The sequence below is a fragment of the Brachycentrus maculatus genome, unplaced genomic scaffold (genome assembly GCF_059751285.1).
Source record: "Brachycentrus maculatus isolate JH-2025_06_01 unplaced genomic scaffold, ASM5975128v1 h1tg000216l, whole genome shotgun sequence".
NCBI classification, from domain to species: Eukaryota; Metazoa; Arthropoda; class Insecta; order Trichoptera; family Brachycentridae; genus Brachycentrus; species Brachycentrus maculatus.
Window position 1 is genome coordinate 116736 of NW_028280967.1, and position 22541 is coordinate 139276.

The 22541-nt window shown below is 31.3% G+C and overlaps 1 protein-coding gene across 1 annotated transcript in view; it reads left to right on the forward strand.

The window, feature by feature from the left end:
- Positions 1 to 16887, forward strand: part of vri (nuclear factor interleukin-3-regulated vrille) — a 49140-nt gene extending 32253 nt beyond the window's left edge. The window contains exon 2 of the mRNA XM_088264095.1: positions 14260 to 16887. Within this exon, the coding sequence (XP_088120221.1) occupies positions 14260 to 15498 (1239 nt within the window). The 3' untranslated portion in view covers positions 15499 to 16887. The remainder of the gene's footprint in view (positions 1 to 14259) is intronic.
- The last annotated feature ends 5654 nt before the right edge of the window (positions 16888 to 22541 follow it).

The following is a 22541-nucleotide window of genomic DNA, read 5'->3' on the forward strand; positions in this document are numbered from 1 at the left end:
TACCTACCCTCACCGGGAAAAATAACGTAAAAGCCAACCACGTACAAACCTTGTTCAAATCAGCCGAGTAGTCCACTTGCAAACCACGTTATATATATAAAAAAAATATCCAATGGCTCCAATTGGTAGAAAATTAAAAATATTGACACTCGTATTTAAAATAATCTGACAAAATAATCAAAGTTAGGAATAAAACGGGATAGAAAATACTCATGCCTCTAGCGAGATAGCGAGTGTTTTTGCCTAGAATTTTCACTCATGAATTACATGAAATTATAGGAACTTTAAACATAAAGAGTAAATCCACTCACGAGTAGGCATAGGCTATGAAACTTATAAAGTTGAGGCCTAAGTAGGGACATGATAAACAGTGTTACATAAGCCGTAGCTAGATTTCAGAGTCACTTAAACGTTAGGTAATTAAAAAAAAATTAAGCGATAGAAAATAAATACTTTTGCAAAACTCGCTATGCCGATCGACAGTTTATTTTATAAAATCTCTTAAAAAAGCTCAAATCAGTAGAAGATTTAGTATTCCACCGGTTGCCGCTATTGGCTAAAAAACTTATTTTTTTAACATAACGTGGTTTGTCAGTGGACCATTCAATTCGTTCGAGTTACATAAATGTACCGTCCGGAACACAATGATCCGAGGACACTCAACCTGAGATAAACAGTGTATTCATTACTTAAATGCGATCCCTCAGACAAATAGGCAGCAAGGCGATGTATCAGATTTTTGTGTATATTAGGCTAAAATAGATAAAAACAGCAAAAAAACGTACGTAAAAAGAACTCCACAAGACACACAAGGTGGCTTGGTGAGTCTCCGTAACAAAATATGTTTATTTTGTTAAAAAAAATAATAATGAATGTATACAGTACTTATATGTATTTATATGTAAGTATATAGTTAAAAAATAATAAAATATACAATCCGGAACAAATTCAAAATAACATAAAAATATAACGAAACGGGTTGCGTCATATCCATTTTGAACACATGGGGTTCAAAGCGACGATAATTTACTTGGTCAAAATACAAATCAATTAGCCGAGATCTAATAGATGTTTGATTAAAGCATATATAATATATATACAACTTTCCGAAATTAATCGACCATGAGTACAATGGTGAATGTTACACAGTGCGTAGTGTGGTCACTTAAATCAGCCTTTTACAACCCCCCTTAATGCACAGACTTCTATATTTCCATTTCAATCGACTTCTTAACCTACATATATTTATTTATCAGTAATTTTTTGACGAAAACAAAATTTTAATTGAATTTTTTTTTCTTCTTAATTTTTATGAATGTATGATCATTTATGAATCGTTCATTACTCATACTTAAGAATTTTGTGCGTAATGATTTCGTATTAAAAAATAATCATTGTTTTTTTTTTCATAATTACTACAAACATTTTTTTAAAAAAGAATACCCACTAACCTCGTAAACTTTGCTCTTTTAGTAAAATTATCGTCATAAATTAACATTTATGTACATGATAAAAAAATTATACGTATTTTCAGCGATCCATTTCATTAGATATAATTCTACGTAATTCTTATGTAATATGTAATTATTTAAATAATATATTTATAAGCTACATGTATGTTTTCAAGGGATGGAAAGATTGACAAAGTGAAAAAATAACAGTTACATAAATTTATGAAGCGAATGTTGTTGGTAATAGGAGCAAAAGAAGACGGAGGAAACCTTGGTATAAAACATACTACTAGCTACTGAAAAAATAATATAAGTAGGTACACAACAGGCAGTAACGTGCACATAATTAATTAAACAGCCGAGGTAGGTAGTAAGGTAAGCTAGGTACTATGTACTAGGCTAGGCAGTAGAGTTAGGTATTACGGTAAGCTGGTAGTACTTAGTAAAGTTGGGTAGGTACTGCTTTTCTGCTCCTGACGCCAGGATAATACAATATTATTTAAAAAATTAAAACAGATTTTTTTTAAATCTCAACCTAGATAAAGTAGAATATGAAAGTCTGGGCATTCATGGGGCTTACGACCGTCTTAGGCTGGTTTAAAGTGACCACATTACACACGTGTAAAATTCACCATTTGTACCCATGATTGACAACCACACTGCTCAAATTCTCGGTTCTACATCTGTGTTGAGATGTTAAAAAAATAAAATGAAAAATAACTCCTATAATTGAAAATAATCCAGATTTGTGTTTCAAAGTATTTGGACTCACTTAAAATTTTGAATTTTTTTATATTATTTTTTTATTCCTCTTTAGTTTGTTGACGTCACATCTGAGCGCATGATGTAATTGTCTCGGGTCTGACAACGTGACCGTTCCTGTTATAGTGTGGTAAAGCAATAGTTTCGCCCGTAAAGTACCTACTCAGCCGGGCCTTACATAACGCTCTTCGTTCATACTTTGTACTTTCATTCAAATACACGTGACATCTACTTACGTAAAACATGTACCCTCACCGCCCTTGGGTCATTTGTGTATTACATATTAAAAGCGGTTTCATTCAAAGTATAATTCGTAAATTTGACATTTTTTTCAGTCACTATTATTCACCCTACGGATTATTAACTGGTTTTTTTTTACTTCAAATTGGATGTTTGAATTTTTGTAATATTTAAAAGAGAAATATTTGTGTTCTAATAATGAGCCGCTTAGGCTCACAGAAATGGTATGAAATACACGTATTTTTTTTAAAAAATCATAAAAACACTTTTTTTAAATACCAGAGTCGATATATCTATTAGAGTGAAATTTCATTTATCATGATTAAAGAAAACACTTCGTTTTTTACCACTTGAGTTTTATTATAGACTACATGTTTCAAAAGTTAAACTTCCATCATTCAGGTCTGTATAATAATATGAATGATGGAAGTTTAACTTCTGAAACATCTAGTCTATAATAAAACTCAAGTGGTAAAAAACGAAGTGTTTTCTTTAATCATTGTAACATGTCTTACCACAAAGTTAATGCCGAAACAATTAATAAAATATCATTTATCATATTTCACTCTAATAGTCACATATATTCATTTTTGGCATTTAATCTGGGACCATTAAGATGATCATTAAACACACAAACTTATTAATTTTTTTTAAAGGTAAATTGTTGAAAGTAACTCAATTTTTAATATTAAATTGTGCCTCCATGCATCACATCTCATCATATTATTTGGTATAGACAGAATGACGCACGCAAAATCGGTAAAATAATTTGTTATTATTTTTGGGGTAAAATCTCTCCCCTTCACATCCAATTAAATCCAATAAAAATACATTTGCCTATGACGCAAATTAGATTTATTATTTTTGGAGTTTTTCTTGATTCTTTTAGTCCTTGTAATATTTTGTTACAATCAATTATTGAAAACAAAGAAACATATCTTTAATTCATTGAAAATTGATCCATAACATTTTTCATTTTCACATCGGTGACGCCTCTAAGAGGAAAATATTACTTCTGGTGCAATTCTCGGTTATATCCACTTTATATCACAATATATCATTATTTTATTATTTTATCTACCTGTCCATATATATGCATGTATGAATGTATACATATCGCTCACTCCTTTCAAGAAAGTCATAAATCAAAAATCGTCAATTTTCAGTTGAGCATATTTTCGGAATGCCCAAAAAATGTACTATATCCCAGAAAAAGAGGCATATTTTTAACTTAATATTTACCCGCTACATGGCAGAAAGTGTTGTTTTTGCATTTTGAAGAAAATGTATTGTTTAATTATTTTTTTAAATAAACTAAATATTTTTCAAATGGAGAAAAAGTCTTCAGGTTTTACCTTAAAAGATCTGTTGCGTAGTAAAAAGTTAAATAAGTGGCTAGATATTTATTTTTAAAACATTGTATTATATTTTTAAACTTTAAAAACGGTCTCCTGAAAAATCAAGTTTTTTGATTTATGACGTTCTTGAAAGGAGTAGGCGATATGTGTGTATGTTTATATATTTTTATGTAATATATGATGTAAATTGTTATGTACATAAAATAAAAAATAAATAAACAAATGAGTAATTACATGCGATAAAATTTGAATAATATTGTTAGTTTGTACAACATGTAAACAATTTTATTATCATGTCAAAGTTCTGGGTAATGTCATAGGTGTGCCATGAAAATCGGCACGTAATTTAATTTCAACGTCACAGTGACGTTTATTTTGTCGCCGACTATTAAATATTGAATCTGATTCATGTCCACACAAGGAAAACACATGTCGGTACGATGTACTTTGTTTAGCTGGAATACAGTCGAAATATCTGATATATGTGTACATTAGGAAATCGTCGACGAAATTAACACGTTAATAAAGCCATTTCAATAATAAAATAATAATGATAATAATAAAACCCTTATCCGCACCCCAATGGTGCATAGGGCACTGCTTCATATGAACGCAGTGTTATCTTGATCGTTTACACATGAAGGAAAGGTGATCAGCCCTCCGCTTCAGGTCCAGGGAAATATTGAATAAAGATTACAGTGAAAAAATCACTTATATTTATTTGACCCCCCCTGGGAATCGAACCCGGGACCTCCAGAATGGTAGCCGACCGTGCTGACCATTACACTACGGAGGCGGACAAAAAGGAAGTAGGTCTACATGATTAAATTAACTGAGCAATAAAATTTGGAGAGCACTGCCCTAAAAATAAAAATAAATAAAATAAACTCGGTAATAAAACACAAATGTAATGATGTCATTTCATTCTTTAAGTATGGCTACAATATTTATTTTAATAACCTGTCAAATACTGTTCTCACTGTAATGATATACACGACGAATGAGATTATAAAATTAAACCGTCTTTATAAATTACCATTGCATCACAGCTAACTGTTACCATCCTACGTTAGCTGTTACTCGCTGCTTCACAGTTATCCGCTGTTAGCCCACTTCTCATCTCTCGTTCAACGGATCTGTTAAATTTAACCCAGTTTTAACCGGGCCTTCGGAATAGAATAGATTAGTTTACATACTAGTCATTTGGAACTGTTATCATCGGATCAAATACTTGTTATTAGACTATTAAATAAAACTAAAACTTTGATATTATTTTTTGACATCTCATCAAAGATGAAGAAGAATATGTAAGTCTGGGCATTTACGACCGTCATAGGCTGGTCACTTTACACACGTGTAACATTCACCAATTCTACCTATTTTTGACAACCACACCACTCAAATTCTTGGAAAATCTATATATATATATATATGAACCAATTTTGAAACATTATTTTTGAATCACTAGAACTTCACTAGAGACATCTTTTGGTGAGATGAAAATGACTCCTGTAATTGGAGATAATCCAGATTTTGTGAACAAGTATTTGAACATACTCAAAATGTTGTAGACTTTATTAAATAAAACTAAAACGATGATTTTAACCACTTTGTTTAAATATAAAAATTGGTACTTTTCTTCAACCGTTTTCTACAAAAACTTTCTCATCTTCAGGAATAGACATGTATTTTTTTTTAAATAAAACTATAAATCTTTTCTTTCAACCTTAACTTTGTTTAAAAAAAAAAACAGTACGAGTATATGGTACTTTTCTCCAACCAGTTTCTACAAGAGCGTCGTCATCTTCAGGGATAGATATCTACATATCTATCTCTGGAGATGACAAGGCTCATGTTGACATCGGTTGGAGAAAATTTGCAGAAATAAAAGTGGTTAAAAATAAAGTTCTTTTTTTATTTTATACAATTTCCATTACTCATTTTGGGACATGTATTAAGGGCTAAAAATACTGAATAACAGATAAGAAAATGACAATTGAAAAACAGGGTAAAATGTAGAATATAAAACAAAAAAAACGTAACAAATAGGCATATAAAAAAAATAAAACCTTAAGAAAAAAAACATGTTATATAGAAAAAAAAATTAAAAACATAACTAAAACAAACACAAATATTTTTCTTTGCAGTATTTTTTCAGTTCATTCATTTTGGATCCCTGACTGGCTTCTATTTTATATATATCGATTTGCGGTTCTTAAGTAAAAATAATTCTTAAGTAAAAATATCAATGCGTTTCATCTGCAAATATTAATGCAGATGAGACGCATTGAATAATCTCGTAAATGGGTTTCTTTAATTGCTGATTAAATACATAAGTATTGGCGCTATTAAATGCGCTCGCTGAAAAATGAGACACGTTCTACGGACACGTGAATAGAGCCATTATGAGCACACGAGTGTAAGTACAATTTAATTATGAAACACGTCTGACGTAATCGTGGCTACATATATGTCGGAAAATCCTCTGAGGGGGCTGTGAGTTAGTTCTTCAATCGGCCGCCAGGCGTCGCCGTGCGCGCAGCTTTTCGCTTCAAAAGTTTTTCTTGACAGTTTCCGAGTTTTCGTCGTAGTGGAACGACGCGTCGTACCAAACAGTCTCTATTATCAGACAATATCTGATAATAAAGTCGTCACACATTAAGCAAAGTGAATAAAGTGTATTTTTTAATTCAAATTATACTGTGATTTGTAATAGTTTGGTGATTTATCTAGAAACTTCCGGAATAAAATTGGATCACTTTTACGTTTGAGAAATTTTCAAGGTACTTTTTTTACATATTTATTTGACAGAGTAATTTAAAAATGCCATTATAAGGCGAAACAATTGTCACAAATTTTATTTTATATGTTTTTCATTAACAAAATATATTTAGTAGACTCAAAATTCAGTTTTTGATTTTAATATTTAATTTACTCGTATAAATACTTTTTTTTACATTTTTATTATCTTTAGCAAAATAATCATATCTCAGTAAAATAGCTCCAAATCAATCATTGTTTTTTTATAAATTTTGCAAATTAAAATGCCTTTTTTATTTCACATAAATTGAGAAGAATAATATGACGAATAGAATATAAAAAATAAAACACCTAAGTATATGATACGACTTTTTTGAGTTTATCAATGTAAACACGACCAGTTTCGAGAACTACAGATATTTTCATCAACAGGTGAAGACGCAATATAAAGTTTATTAATAAACTCAACAAATGCAGTTTCAAAAAATGTTTTATTTTAAAACTAAATTCAATTTTCGTTTAAATCAATTCAGAACAAAAATCCGTCTCAAAAGGTTTTACAATAAAATTAAAAATGCTCGATTTTTCTTACAATAAAAAAACAGAATAGTTTTTAATACTATAATTAAAATATAACTTTGTTTTAAATTCACTATAAATATTTTATTATAATATCTACCGGTTTCGAAGCTAACCGCTTCTTTATCATGTATTTATTAGTCTTCATAAAGAAGCGGTTAGCTTCGAAACATTTTAATTATAAAATGGATAGTCAAAAAGTTAGTGCTACAAATATAAATTAAATTTTCAATTATGCTCAAAATATTATTATTTCTAATGCTAGCTAGTTTCTGATTATATAATTATTACACAAATCCTCATTAAATTATATTTAATGTTTTATTTTCCAACAAAAACATATTATGCAGTTTATTGCATTCATTATGAATTGATAAAATTAAGTTCAATGTATTTTCTATTTCTAATTAATTATTATTTCATAAGTTATTTATTATCTAACTTCTTATCAAGTTTAAACTAGTTTTAAACAAACAACTAAATTTATAAAATGAAATTAAATTAATATTAATATTTTTTGTACTATCACATATTTATTATGCATTGTTTGTGATCGTTAAGTTATGTAATGTTCTATTTTGAGTACCTCTATCCTTATCGAAACCTAATAACTTGTACTCTGTTTATTTTATATATATCGTGTATGTATGTTTAGTCATAAAACAAACCCTGAAGACAACAGGTTGTTGCCGAAACTAGTTGTTTGTTAATAAAAATGTGAAAAAAGTCTTTTTATTTCTCAAAATAATATATGTAATGTTAGATTACAACGTTTCGAGTGTATCCAAACACTAGTTCACAAATCTGGATTATATCCAATTATGGAAGTTATTTTTTTATATGAGTTTCTGCTCAATAAAAAGCTTCTTTCATTTCTCCAATAGATGTCTCTAGTGAAATTCTAGAGATTCAAACACAATGTTTCGAAATTGGATCAAACATATATTTATATATGTAGAACTTCCAAGAGTTTGAGTAGTGTGGTTGTCAATCATGGGTAGAATTGGTGAATGTAACACGTGTGTAAAGTGATCACTAAAACCAGCCTATGACGGTCGTAACCCCCGTAAATGTCCAGACTTTCATAATCTTTTTCATCTATTATATTTTGAGTAATTTTATATGACATTGCTGATTTTTTTAAGAAAAAATATTTCGCTCACTCCTTTCAAGAAAGTCATAAATCGAAAAACTTAATTTTTCAGGAGATCGTTTTTAAAGTTTAAAAATATAATGCAATGTATGAAAAATAAATATCAAGCCATTTTTGAACTTTTTACTGTGCAACAGATCTTTTTAGGTAAAACCTGAAGGTTTTTTCTCCATTTGAAAAATATTTTGTATATTTAAAAAAAATAATAAAACAATACCTTTTCTTCAAGATGCAAAAACAACACTTTCTGCCCTGTAGCGGGTAAATATTAAGTTAAAAATATGCCGCTTTTGCTGGGATTTAGTACATTTTCTGGGCATTCCGAAAACATGCACAACTGAAAATTGTCGATTTTTGATTTATGACGTTCTTGAAAGGAGTGAGCGATATGTGTTCATTATTTTTTTTAAGTGCTTCGTTTTTATCTATTAATTTATATCGTAGTTATGATATTAATAGTAATTGCAAATTATATTTGCGCGCAGTTTTCATTCACACGTGTGTAACACGTACACACATAGAATATAATATTACTATAAGTTTGTATTGGTGTCATTGCCAAGGTTGTTTATGCAAGGTACTAACAACAATTGTTACATAAATACTCGATACAATATTTTTCCATACATTTGCACTTCCATACATGCATTTAATTATTTATATTACATACTTTTACCGACTGTATATTTATTTATTTAAAAAACATATAACTTACAAAAGTCGCATATATAATATTCCCGATGAGTAATTTCCGTTTCTCATTTTGGGATTAAGGTTAAGAAGACTGTAACACAAATAAGAAAGTAAAAAAAAACTATACATATTTAAATTTCACCTAAAAAAAAATGCCGGTAAATTGCAATAATTATGGTTAAAAATAAACAACTGATAGTCCAATATAACGTCAGCTTTTTTAAAACGTATTTTTACAGTACATTTAAAACCTAACCCAAGCATTATCTAATTTTTTAGATGTCTCGATGTATTTTTTTTAATGTGAAAATTTCATACACTTTAATATATTGTACATAAAATATTGAATAATTGTTTTATTTTTTCGACAAAATAATTCAACATGTAGACCTTCCTATATAGGTACTCGTCTATTTGCTAGTCACCTACTTTCGTTTCAATGATTCGTTGAAAAAAAAATCGAATTAAAAAATATATCTCTTTGCATATCGATTATCCTAGGTTAGGTACCTTAAACACATAAGTACTCGGCTATTTGCTAGTCACCTACTTTCGTTTCAAAGTCAACAGCTATAAATAGGTAAAGCGAGCGCAGCGAACGCCGCCCGCGACACGTGCTAACACCGCACACATGTGCTTCGGCTATTGTGTTGGGTATTAATTTCAGGTTATGTAAAGCCGTCGGGCACGTTTTCCCTCCAATGCGCTGCAGTTTGCCGCTAATGCGACTTCAGGGTTGCCAGTCGGAGGAAACTTGGGTACTTATTCAATTGTCCTTCCTCCGAAAGCTTCACACTTTTAGCTACCAGAATAAATTATACTGAATCAATAATCTCATTGCTTCGGCATTAAAAAAAATTAATATTAATTTGACGTCTTAAAACTAAAATGAATATCATATTTTTTATTGATTTATTTTTAAGGAATAGCTAGCAAAGCCTCATCTACTTTTAGAGGCTTGTCCGCAGGTAGGATAGTAAGGACAGGGAAGGTAAATATTAAAAATGCATCAAATGGTGAAAAAGAACATGGAAGATTGGGCATTTACAAGGCTTACGATCTGTCAATAGCTTGTTTAAGTTTTAAATTGATATACTTTGTATGGTTGAAATTAGTAAGCTTTTATTAGCAGAAACCTTCATGGACTCATGAATTAATTGGAGCAAATTCAGAATTTGTGTACGTATAAAAATTTGGATACACCAGAACATTGTGAGATTTTTTCTACCGAATTACGATTACTATTATTCCGAATGATTTTTCCGGTTATTTTTACCAAATTACTATATTTCTTTGACTTTACTCGTGTATGGGTTTCACCCAATTATATAACGATAAAAGTGAAAAATACATTAAACATGTTAATCAAAAAAATAAGTGGATAAACACATTTTAATGTATTTTTTACTTGTATTTGCGTCATAAGGAAAATTTACCTAAGTACCTGAATATGATTTATATTATAAATGGTTGACAGTACAAATATAATCAGTTCAAAACACACAGTTCATTTTTAATAATAATAAATATATTTTAACTTAAAGGAAGACAAATAAATTCATGTTTTCTGACGCTTACCTTTGATTTTTTCAAAATTGCCTGCAAATATAATATTAACACTATAAAAATAACAGACTTTACAATATAAAACTAAACAAGGAAAGTCCCTCGCGCCGTGTAAAATATATATTCCCCAGTAATATTTTTTTGAAATGCATAACATGATACTATCAACAATAAAAAAAGAAGAAAAAAGCCCCTCTACAAGCACAAGAGCTCAGTCTTTTTTTGGAGAGGCTCAGCGCAACAAAAATGATAAGACTGTATTGAGTAGAAATATACGGAAATTGAATAAAATTGTATGAATAATTTAACTATATATTTTTTTTAAAATACATACATTTATGATATTACAAATAACAATTCTTGATACTTCGTATTTTCTAATAATAAAATAAATAAATAAAACCCTTACCGCACCCCAATGGTGCATAGGGCACTGCTTCATATAAACGCAGTGTTATCTCGATCGATTACACATGAAGGAAAGGTGATCAGCCCTCCACTTCAGGTACCAGTCCAGTGTAATATTGAATAAATATTAGAGTGAAAAAATCACTTATATTTTTTAAACCCCCCTGGGAATCGAACCCGGGACCTCCAGTACGGTGGCCGAGCATGTTGACCATTACACTACGGAGGCTGACACATTTTCTAAATATACTAAAATATTTAAATCGGTAAACTAACGCATTAAATTAATTTAATGTAATATTCTAATGTATTTGTATTATCCAATGCACTTTACTGATAAGCGCAATCGAAAAAATAATAAAAACAACGCAACCCGTCTAGGCGAATTGACAATGAGCGTGTTTACGACTCTCCCAGCAAAACATCGTACGAACCTTATAAAAATATTATGTTATTATTATTCCATGCCAAATCGGTATTACGCGGTTTTTCAATTTGCGCCTGAATTTATTTCTGAATTATGGCGTTACAAATTTTCACACGACTTGAACAATTTGTGGAAATATTTCACTCTTAGATGTTTTTTCACTTCAAGACTGTAATGTCGTTAGCGACTAGTACGTCACAATGAAGCAAATTGCATCATAGCCGCTGGATTGAGTCGATGTTCAATTATGTTTTATTACCTATTCAAATAATATTATCATATGTGTAACCATTCATATTCATGAGTAATTGAATTAAAAATAGAAAATCATATCCTTCAATATAGAAATAAGGTAATTATGACTTTGCCGATAACAAACTTTACATAAATGGTAAATTGTGCAATGTTTGTGATTAAAATTGTCCTATTTGATGTATATAATAATAAAATAACACACACACACATACATACATACACACACACATATATATATATATATATATATATATATATATATATATATATATATATATATATATATATATATATATATATATATATATATATATATATATATATATATATATATATGCCGCTTTTTTATACAATTTGCATACATTTCTACTTAGTACAATCTCATAATTTTAGTTGCGCAGAGCTTCTACAAAAAGAGACTGAGATTTTGTGCTTGGAGAGGGACTTTTTATTGTCGTTGATAGTATCAAATAAATATATTAAATCTTAGTTTACCAGACTTTTTAATAATTGGATGACAGAGGTGGACTGATATGACGACAGTAACACCTTGGTGACAACAATATAAAAGCAATCGGGAATAGCCTTAAATTCTGGCAAGGGCATTCTAGGCTTGCCTCTCTTAGAAAATCAGCCACTCACTTAGAGCTGCAACCTTACTTAAAATAAACCGAAATAAAAGTACTAGCGAGTACTATAACTGATCACATTCCACTACTTTCATTCAGCAATTGCCATATTTTCTCTGGTTTTAATCTTTCGTGCAATGTGGTATATCCACAAATTCGCGGAAAGGCGATAAAGTATATCTATCGTTCATCGATAATTACTCACACGTGTTTCTTGCTCCGCAACAATCTGATAATATCGAACGTCTTCGCTAAATGGTTACCTAATAATTGTATTGCTATGTTTTAAATCGTAAGTAACAAAGACGTCATCGCCGATATTCTACGGATTTTATTTAAATATTACTATTGACGTTACGTAAATGTTATACAAGAATAATAAATTAATAAAAAAAAACGCTGGCCTCTTATTATAATATCTACTTTTCACCTTCCTTAATTTTTTTCCTATAAGGAAACATATGTTAATGTAATGTACTTAAATATTCACATACAAACACATTACTATTACTCAAACACACGCATACATATGTACATATATTTATATTTTTCTTACTCTCATCCACACACCCAATGGTGCATAGGGCACTTCATCAAGTTGATAATTAATTATAGGGAAAGGATGTAAGGGTTCAAACCGGTTTAATATCTTATTTGTTATTATTATTTTAATACAATGCATAAATTCATTTATTTGAAATTTATTTTGTCAGAAAAATTATATGAAATCGTGGTTTCCAACCCTTGTCTTGTTGTGTCGGATGATATCAGTAAAGACGAAACTAGATCACTGATAAATAAATTTAACATGGAAAAAATAAAAACTGGAGTTCCACCAAATATCAGTACAAATAATTAATAAATAACCAACAAATGTTATCGGTTCAATGTTATAAAAAAAAAAAAAAAAACAAGAAAAAATATTAAATATATTCTGGGAAATTCTAAAAGGATGATGTGAGAAGATATAACACTTGATCAATGCGATGCAGTGCTCTATGCACCATTTGGAGAGTAAAAAGGTCAGAAGAAGAATAAAATATATTGAACACGTACATATCTATACTTTCGTGATTTTTTTATAATCGTGTGAGATAATCACACTTATGATCTATATAACATTGGATCGATGTGATGCAGTGCCCTATACACCATTGGGTGTGGATAGTAGTTAGAAGAAGAGGAAAATAGATTGAACACATATTTTTCTATGCTTCTGTGACAGCGATTTTTTATAATCATTAATTTAACGTCAAATCCGCCATTTTAAATACAGGTATAACAGAATCGAATAGCTGCGATGTGGTCATTTTGTTTTATAATTCCCGTTACAGTTATCCGGTGATCTAGTTCACCATTCCATTCCTGAGTAATTGTTCAGCTGATTCATGATACTCGCATTGTGATATTATAATAAATAACACCTTGTGCGCAGTACCTAATGCGCATAATATGAAATCACCGCGCATATTAGTTAAGGTAACAGTTATTTCGTTTTTGGCGCCGAAATAATAGGTTATTTAACGAGGTGATATCAAAATAAACTGAACTCCGTTTTGACACATTTTTTCAATCACTTTTTGATGTGACGCAGCGCTAAAAATCGTTTTAATTTTTAAATATATTAATAACTAAGTGGGGAACTCGCAAACTGAATTATTCTAAAGCGATTTTTTTCTGTACAAATTTTAAATAATATATATAAATTGAAAAGTGTTTTTTTACACCATGTATTTCAAGAATTTTTTTATTTTTTATTTTCTATCCCCTTACTTTTCAATAATTCTTTTCTTTTTCAAGAAAAACTTTTATTCAATACGAAACGGTGTTTTCAGAAAAAAATTGTTAGATTAGATTACTGGGTCTAAACAAGGAATAAAAGTTTAGTTTAATATAAAATCAATCCCAATGTTATCCATAGTATTTCTTTTGTTGTCTGTCAACCAAAAGCTAACGTTGTTTTCAATTTTTGTTCCAGACTAAGTCGTCTCTGCGCTTCGCGCGGCCGCGCCGCAACATGGTCGCCGAGTTCATGATCCACCAGCAGCAGCAGCAGCAACAGCAGCAGCCCCCGCTGCACGCGCCGCCCCTTCAGCCGCCCGCGCAGCCGCCGCAGCACTACGCGAGCGCCTACTCGCCGCCGCCCTCCAGCCCGCGCGGCCCGCCCTACGCGCACGAGGGCGCGCTCGTCAGCATGGGCCCACTGAGCACCGACTCCCACAACTCCGACAACTACCCACCCGGCTTCGACTACAAGCGCAAGGACTTCTTCTCACAGCGGAAGCAGCGCGAGTTCATCCCGGACAACAAGAAGGACGACGGCTACTGGGACAGGAGGCGCAGGAACAACGAGGCCGCCAAGAGGTCCCGAGAAAAGAGGAGGTTCAATGATATGGTGTTAGAGCAAAGGGTCGTGGAGTTATCTAAAGAAAACCACGTCTTGAAAGCGCAGCTGGACGCTATCAAAGAAAAGTACGGCATCTGCGGAGAAGCTCTTGTAAGCATAGAGCAAGTCATGGCAACTCTACCAACGTGCGACCAGGTACTCTGCGTTACCAAAAGATCCAAGCTGTCTGGGAATTCTACTCCGACAGCTTTGTTTCCTCCTACTCCGCCTTCTACCTCTGTTCCCCAAGCTGCTGTTCACCTAGCTCCTCCGCCGCTGTCTCCGCCACCCCAACAGCTCCGAAGCCCGATGCAGACACCTTACCCAGAACCTTGCGAGTACCCGCCCTACCGCGGCCACTTCGAACCCAGCGCCGGGAGCGTCCTGAACCTGTCACGCTCCAGACGAGCCCCCAGTCCTTACGAAGTATCCAGCCTCTCCGGATCAGGAGACGAGCACTGCGAGTCCTACGGCCAAGCCGATGCCAACAACAGTCTGCCGCTGAAACTCAGACACAAGTCCCATCTTGGCGACAGGGATGTAGCCGGGGCCCTACTCTCGCTTCAACACATCAAACAAGAGCCCGGTCTGAGGGCTTCACCCCCCTGGGACGGCGAAGGCTCCAGCGACGAGAGAGACTCCGGTATCTCCATGTCCCACGACTACCAAGGCAGACCACAGATGTCGCAGCCTTCTCTCGCCATCCAAGAACCTGAAGACGACGCCCACCTCAAGGCTGAGCTGGCCCGTCTCGCCACGGAAGTGGCCACCCTCAAAAATCTCATGAGCCAAAACAAGGCCAGGACGATGGCTTCCATGCACCAAGATTAGGCTGCCACTGGAAAAAAAACTGAACTGTGATTTATACCCGTTAAATGTTATGTTAAATATTTATTTAAAAATTTTATACCATAATTCTTTAAACTTAAAGTAGGTAGTAGTATCCCAAATGGACGATTGAATAATGTTTATTTAAAGTGTCTATAAAAACCCCAAATAAAAAATTAAAAAAAAAAACAAGTGTCGGAAGGATAAAGGACAATTATTATGGAAACGTATTTCGTTGAAAACGGTAGGAAATGCTCGAAATGTTCCTAGAAATGGTAGAATATAGTTTTAAAAATAGGATGAATATTTTTAAATATTTTTATATCACATCGATGTCGTAAATATGTTGTCTCGTATAGATGATAAATGATTGTCTTTCAAAAACGTAAGCTTAAATTTTTCTAAACCCCTATATGATGAATGTACATTTTGTAAATATTTTACATGTAATATCTTCTATCTACTAGTTATTTTTCACAAAGCTGTTTTTTTATTCATTAAATGCTGAATGTAAAACCACTGTAAATAGCATTTTCGTATTACATTCGGTTTATTAATACTTTTAAAGTATCGTAAAATGTTTTTGTTATTCTATGAGCTTTCAATAGTTACATAAAGTGTTATTTTTTGGTTTGTAATGTATTATCCAAGATATGAAATTACATTGTGGAATTTTTTTAAACTGCTTCAAAAGCCGATACATTTTTATCATTTTTTTTACTGTTAAGAAATGTGGGACCACATTTTTTTAATGGAAGATTTTTTACTTTTTAACTACCATCGAAAAATTGAGGAATAACGTTGCTTTTATACTTTTTTTATATCTTACTTTTAAATGATTTTCTGTTTTATTTTAAGTTTTTTTTTAAACCAGTTTCTGTTTAGTATTTTCTTATTATTTATTGAAATTATTTTAATAAAGAAGTACATCAAATGTTTTCTTAAAATCATCACGTTTATGGAAAACAGAAAAAAATTATGGGAAGTGTTTTAGAGATCTAACATTTTTAACAGCAGGGCATTTTTTAAAGACTGATAACCCTTTAGATCTTGTTACTAAATGTTTTTATTAAATAAACTTACATTTATGTATTTCTTTTCCACAAACAAGATGACACATCACTCATTGGTTTCAAACTATGTATGTAAAAAACGCCTTTCTGATCGCCAAGTGATAGTAACATTCAATATTGAAAAAAATATATATCGATATTTAAATTTGGTGATTAATTAAAATACGAGAAAACCATCTATTAACTATTTATCCAGTAATTTAAGGAAATAATGTAAAATATTTATTTATTTTGTAAAACTTTTTGTTAATAAAGTATGTGTACATGAATGTATACTTATATATAAGGAACAATAAATTTTTCAAGTTGAAATATAAAATGATATTTTTTTATTTAAAAAAAATCCTTTTATGAATTTTTGAAAAGAAAACTCACTGATAAGTATGGGTTTTCCTAAATATTTTTAATTTCAAATTTACTTGGTAAATACTACTACTTGTTCATTCTCTAATACCGTATGGTGTTTAAAATGATGCGGAATGCATCGAAACACGTGTCACAATGAATTGTAAGAAAAAGTGGTATTTATCAAATAAACTTAAATTAAAAATGGATGCATATTACCACAATGTGACTGCCGAATCAATTCATGAGATTTCCAAAATATATCTCGAATAACAGTGTTATTTATTGATTTGGCATTGACTTTGTGGATAGTATGATGATTTAATTATGTACACAGATAAAACACAGGTGTAAAACTACTTTTTGGGTTTATTAATGTTAACACGATTAATTTCGAGAACTACAGATCGGCTGTCCAAATTTAAAACACAGTAAGGGTCATTTTTTTGTAGTACGTTTTTTTTGCATTTATGGACTAAGTAGACTCTACTTAGTCCAAAAATGCAAAAAAAACGTACTACAAAAAAAATGTCCCTTACTGTGTTTTAAATTTGGACAGCCGAGATGTTCCCATCGACTGGTGAAAATGCAAATAGTTTGCATTTTGCAGTTCATCGTCTGTAGTTTGTAAAACTTATCATGTTTACACTTCATTAATAAATTAAAAAAATAGTCTTATACAAAGTGTTTTATTTTTATAAATAAAGTCAAACAGTGGTTTTGGAATACAGACATATTTTTATACACAAACCATGTTATATTTCTTGATGGGATTAATAGAATGATTAATAATAGAGAGAATGACCGAATAAATTAAAAATATCGAATATGAGCTGAAATCGGAGAATAAGAAAAACATGATAAAATTACCACAACATCAAAGAAAATGGAAGTATCAGGCGGTTCAAAAGGTTTCTGCCAAGAGAATATATTTTTTTTTACTAATTTTTGCCTCAGACGAAGTTTTACTCTTAAATGTGGTTGATCTTTTCAATTTAAGCATATATGTACATAAACAACTTCGCGAAATTTGAGTTATGTGGTTGTCAATCATGGATAGAATGGTGAATATTACAGTTTTTGATTTGATTGCGTAAAGCAGCCAATGTCAAGTCGTAAGCCCTGTAAATACCCAGACTTCCATATTCTTCATCATCTTTGTTGAGATGTCAAAAATGTAAGTGGAGAAATTAAGATTGGTAAACAAGCGTCCGCCTCCGTAGTGTAATAGTCAGCACGCTCGGCTACCGTTCTGGGGGTCCCGAGTTTGATTCCCAGGGGGGGGGAGTCAAATAAATATAAGTGATTTTTTACTCTTACATTTATTCAATAATAACCTGGACTGGAACCTGAAGCGAGGGGCTGATCACCTTTTTTCATGTGTTAAAGATCAAGATAATACTGCGTTTATATGACGCAGTGCCCTATGCACCATTGGGGTGTGGAAAAGGGTTTGATGTTTGATGAAACAAGCGCCCTTGAGGTATTTTTTTACGAAAATGGCGCTATATAAGTTATCCAATTTTATTATTATTATTATTTGGACACACTTCAAATGTAGTTTAAAAAAAAAAAAATATATATATATATATATATATATATATATATATATATATATATATATATATATATATATATATATATATATATATATATATATATATATATATATATATATATATATATATATATATATATATATATATATATATATATATATATATATATGTATATATTGACAGTGTTTTTGTTTACACATGGCATCAATAGTGCCAATAACTGGAAGGTGCCAATAATCGTCCGTTTACCCTAATTATCCAGACGCCATCGATGAATGAAATCGATTTGTTATGAAACAACACACGTCATCGAAGTCATCACCGCTTGTATAAGTCGGAAATCGAAACCACAAATGTCAGGACAATGATAATTGTTCGAAGGAGAATAATTAATAAAGGAAGCACTGGTGAATTCCGCTAACACGTAATGCAGACAGACAGGATTCTGAGAAAACAGTTACTGTCAAATTCGACATAAAGATCTTCGCTTCTTAGAATGACTAAAGCAGCCCTGGCCAACCCAATTAGCATCCAGATGACTTCAAATTTTCCCAAGGGCCGCATACAGACATTAGAATGTTTTTATAACAACGAATTTCATACTGATTGATTTATTGTAAGTACATATTATAAACAATTTGAATGCGGAGGTAATCAGAAAGTAAAATCATGGTTATTATGAAGAAAGAAAACGTTACTACAGGAGTAGAAAACATACAATGAACCAGCAAAAATGTATTGTATTATTTTTTGACATCTCATCAAAGATGAAGAAGAATATGGAAGTCTGGGCATTTACGGGGCTGACGACCGTCATAGGCTGGTTTAAGTGATCACTTTACACACGTGTAACATTCACCAATTCTACCCATTATTGACAACCACACTTCTCAAATTCTTGGAAGTTCTATATATATGAACCAATTTACAAACCTTGTTCTTGAATCACTAGAACGTCACTAGAGACATCTATTGGTGAGATGTAAAGAAGCTTTTTTATTAAGCAGAAACTCTTATATTAGTATGGGAGATCCGAATCCTGGATTATAATCACACACATGAGAAACGCCAGAAAATACCATTTTCATTTTTATTATTAACCTTATAATTTGACCAGATATTGGAGTTGGAGATAATCCAGATTTTGTGAACAAGTGTTTGGACACACTCAAAATGTTGTAAATAAAAATGTATTGGTATAGTTTAATATTTTGAAAATTTTTAACAATCAAAATTATTATTTAGGGCACATAAATCGAACAACATTCACATTTTAATTTCAATAAAAACTAATTTATAAATGACCACTCAGTTTGAGATTTGAGTTTCTCTTCACTTACTTAATTTTTCTAAATCTATTTCAATAGATGAAATTGCACACTTTAACTGGTTTTCGAGATTTTTTGAGATTGCGTTAAATTGGCAATCCTGAAGAGCGTACGAACGGATATTGTTCACTGTTTTTATAACAACATGCATGACTTGGCTCATAGAATACATGAGGGCATAAATTTTGTTGATGCGTCAAACCGTGTCACAAATATATCACTGGTTTAAAAATATATTCTTCATACATGGCCGCGGGCCGCACGTAGAGATGTCGCGGGCCGCATGCGGCCCGCGGGCCGCGGGTTCACCACCCGTAGACTAAAGGATAAACACATTTCTATAAACCGCCGACTTCGAAATAATTATAATTGGCTTATTTATACAGCGCATTTTCATAAAATGCGATAAATAGGGCGCTTTTTTAAGAAAAAGAGAAATATTTGTGTTTGTAATATTTACACAAACAATTCAATTTCATACTATTATTGTGAGCCTTAGCGGCTCATCATTAGAAATACAAAGTATCAAATTGTGGTAGAGTGGGTTCGAAACGAGAAACTCTGACTTAAGAGTCCGCGACACTAACCACGGGACCACAACCCGACACATTTGCATTTTTATGATTTATATTATTTCAATTCCAACCCTTATCCGCACTCAATGCTGCATAGGGCACTGCATCGTATAGAAGCAGTGTTATATGTTAATATATTATACAAATTGCCAACTTCTAAATAATTAAAAATGGCCTATTAATTTGGCGCCATTAACACAAAATATCCTTCTAAATTAAGTCTCTCTTTCAAGAGGTGTACCATTTTAATGATTTACCATACTTGGTTTATTTTACCATCATGCATACATTCAAGGCACAGTTTGGCTGTCCAAACTCAAAACACAGTATGTGACATTTTTTAGCAGTACGTTTTTTTTTTTGCATTTTTGTACTAAGTAGAATCTACTTATGTTTTGAATATTGAAAGCATTAACTTAGTGGATCATATTGATATATTATTTCGAGAAATAAAAATACTTTGAGTTCTGATCCACTCACATGTGAGTGGATCAGAACACAAAGTATTTTTATTTCTCGAAATAATATAGAATCTACTTAGTCTAAAAATGCAAAAAAAACGTACCACAAAAAAATATCCCTTACTGTGTTTTGAGTTTGGACAGCCGAGTATTCGCGACGTATTTTTTTAAACCCAGGTGACATTTGATGTAATTGATTATTTTCATATAACACCGTTTTTGCATTGAATAAAAGAAGAAGTTATTCTTCCAAATAAATATATGAATTTAAAAATAAAAGAGTTATTGAAAGGTAAGGAGTTAAAATATATTATAAAAATTAAAAATTAAATCAAATTCGTTTTAAGAAAAAAACAATTACGTAAAATTTTTCCTGGGTTATCATATATTGGGCCTTACTTATGGTTCCTCAAAATTGATGTTATTCCTTGATTATTCTAGATATTCCTTGATATATCGCTCACTCCTTTCAATAACGCCATAAATCAAAAATCATCTATTTTCGGTTGTGTATGTTTTCGGAATGCCTAGAAAATGTACTATATCCCAGCAAAAGAGGCATATTTTTAACTTAATATTTACCCGCTACAGGACAGAAAGTGTTGTTTTTGCATTTTTCAGAAAATTTTTCAATTTCATTCAAACCCTTATCCGCACCCAATGGTGCATAGGGCACTGCGTCATATAAACGCAGTGTAATCTTGATCGTTTACACATGAAGGAAAGGTGATCAGCCCTCCGCTTCAGGTACCAGTCCAGGGTAATATTGAATAAATATTACAGTGAAAAAATCACTTTTATTTATTTTACCCCCCTTGGGAATCGAACCCGGGACCCCCAGAACGGTAGCCGAGCGTGCTGACCATTACACTGCGGAGGTGGACAAAGAAGAAAAAGCATTGTTTAATAATTTTTTTAAATTTACAATATTTTTCAAATGGAGAAAAAACTTTTTTAGGTACTACCTAAAAAGATCTCTTGCACAGTAAAAAGTTCAATAAGTGGCTGGCTTTATATTTATTTTTAATACACTTTATTATATTCTTAAACTTTAAAAACGATCTCCTGAAAAATCAAGTTTTTTTATATATCAGTACCTAAATAAAAAACATTTCATAAGCCGAAATTTCCTTATTTTTCTCTTATTTTTCTCAAAGCACTCACTAATAACAGTAATCTGAACGATTCCCTAAATTCAAAGAAAAGAATTTCTGAAAAGATTCATGTTAATAATATTAAATACAAATTATATTAAATAAAACTTTAATTCAATATAAAAATAGCTGTTTGTTGGGTGGTCGGATTTTAAAGCGTTAATTTTAAAATAAAATGATTTCAACCGTTTTTTTACAACTATAATTGTTTATAATTGATTGCCTAACTATACACGAAAAGATAAATTACAAATTAAATATCACATTACGTCACAAAAATACTAAAGAAATTACTTATCGCGAGCGAATAAAAGTTGACCTAATTAAGAATCACATAATTTGTATAAGTGTGTATAAAAAGGCAACGATTCCGATAGCTTATAATTCTGATATAAAAATGAGTCATTTAGAGCTGTACCTACTAACGGGGGTACTAAAATTTCTAAATACGAAGTAAATATGTAGGTTATATATATATATATATATATATATATATATATATATATATATATATATATATATATATATATATATATATATATATATATATA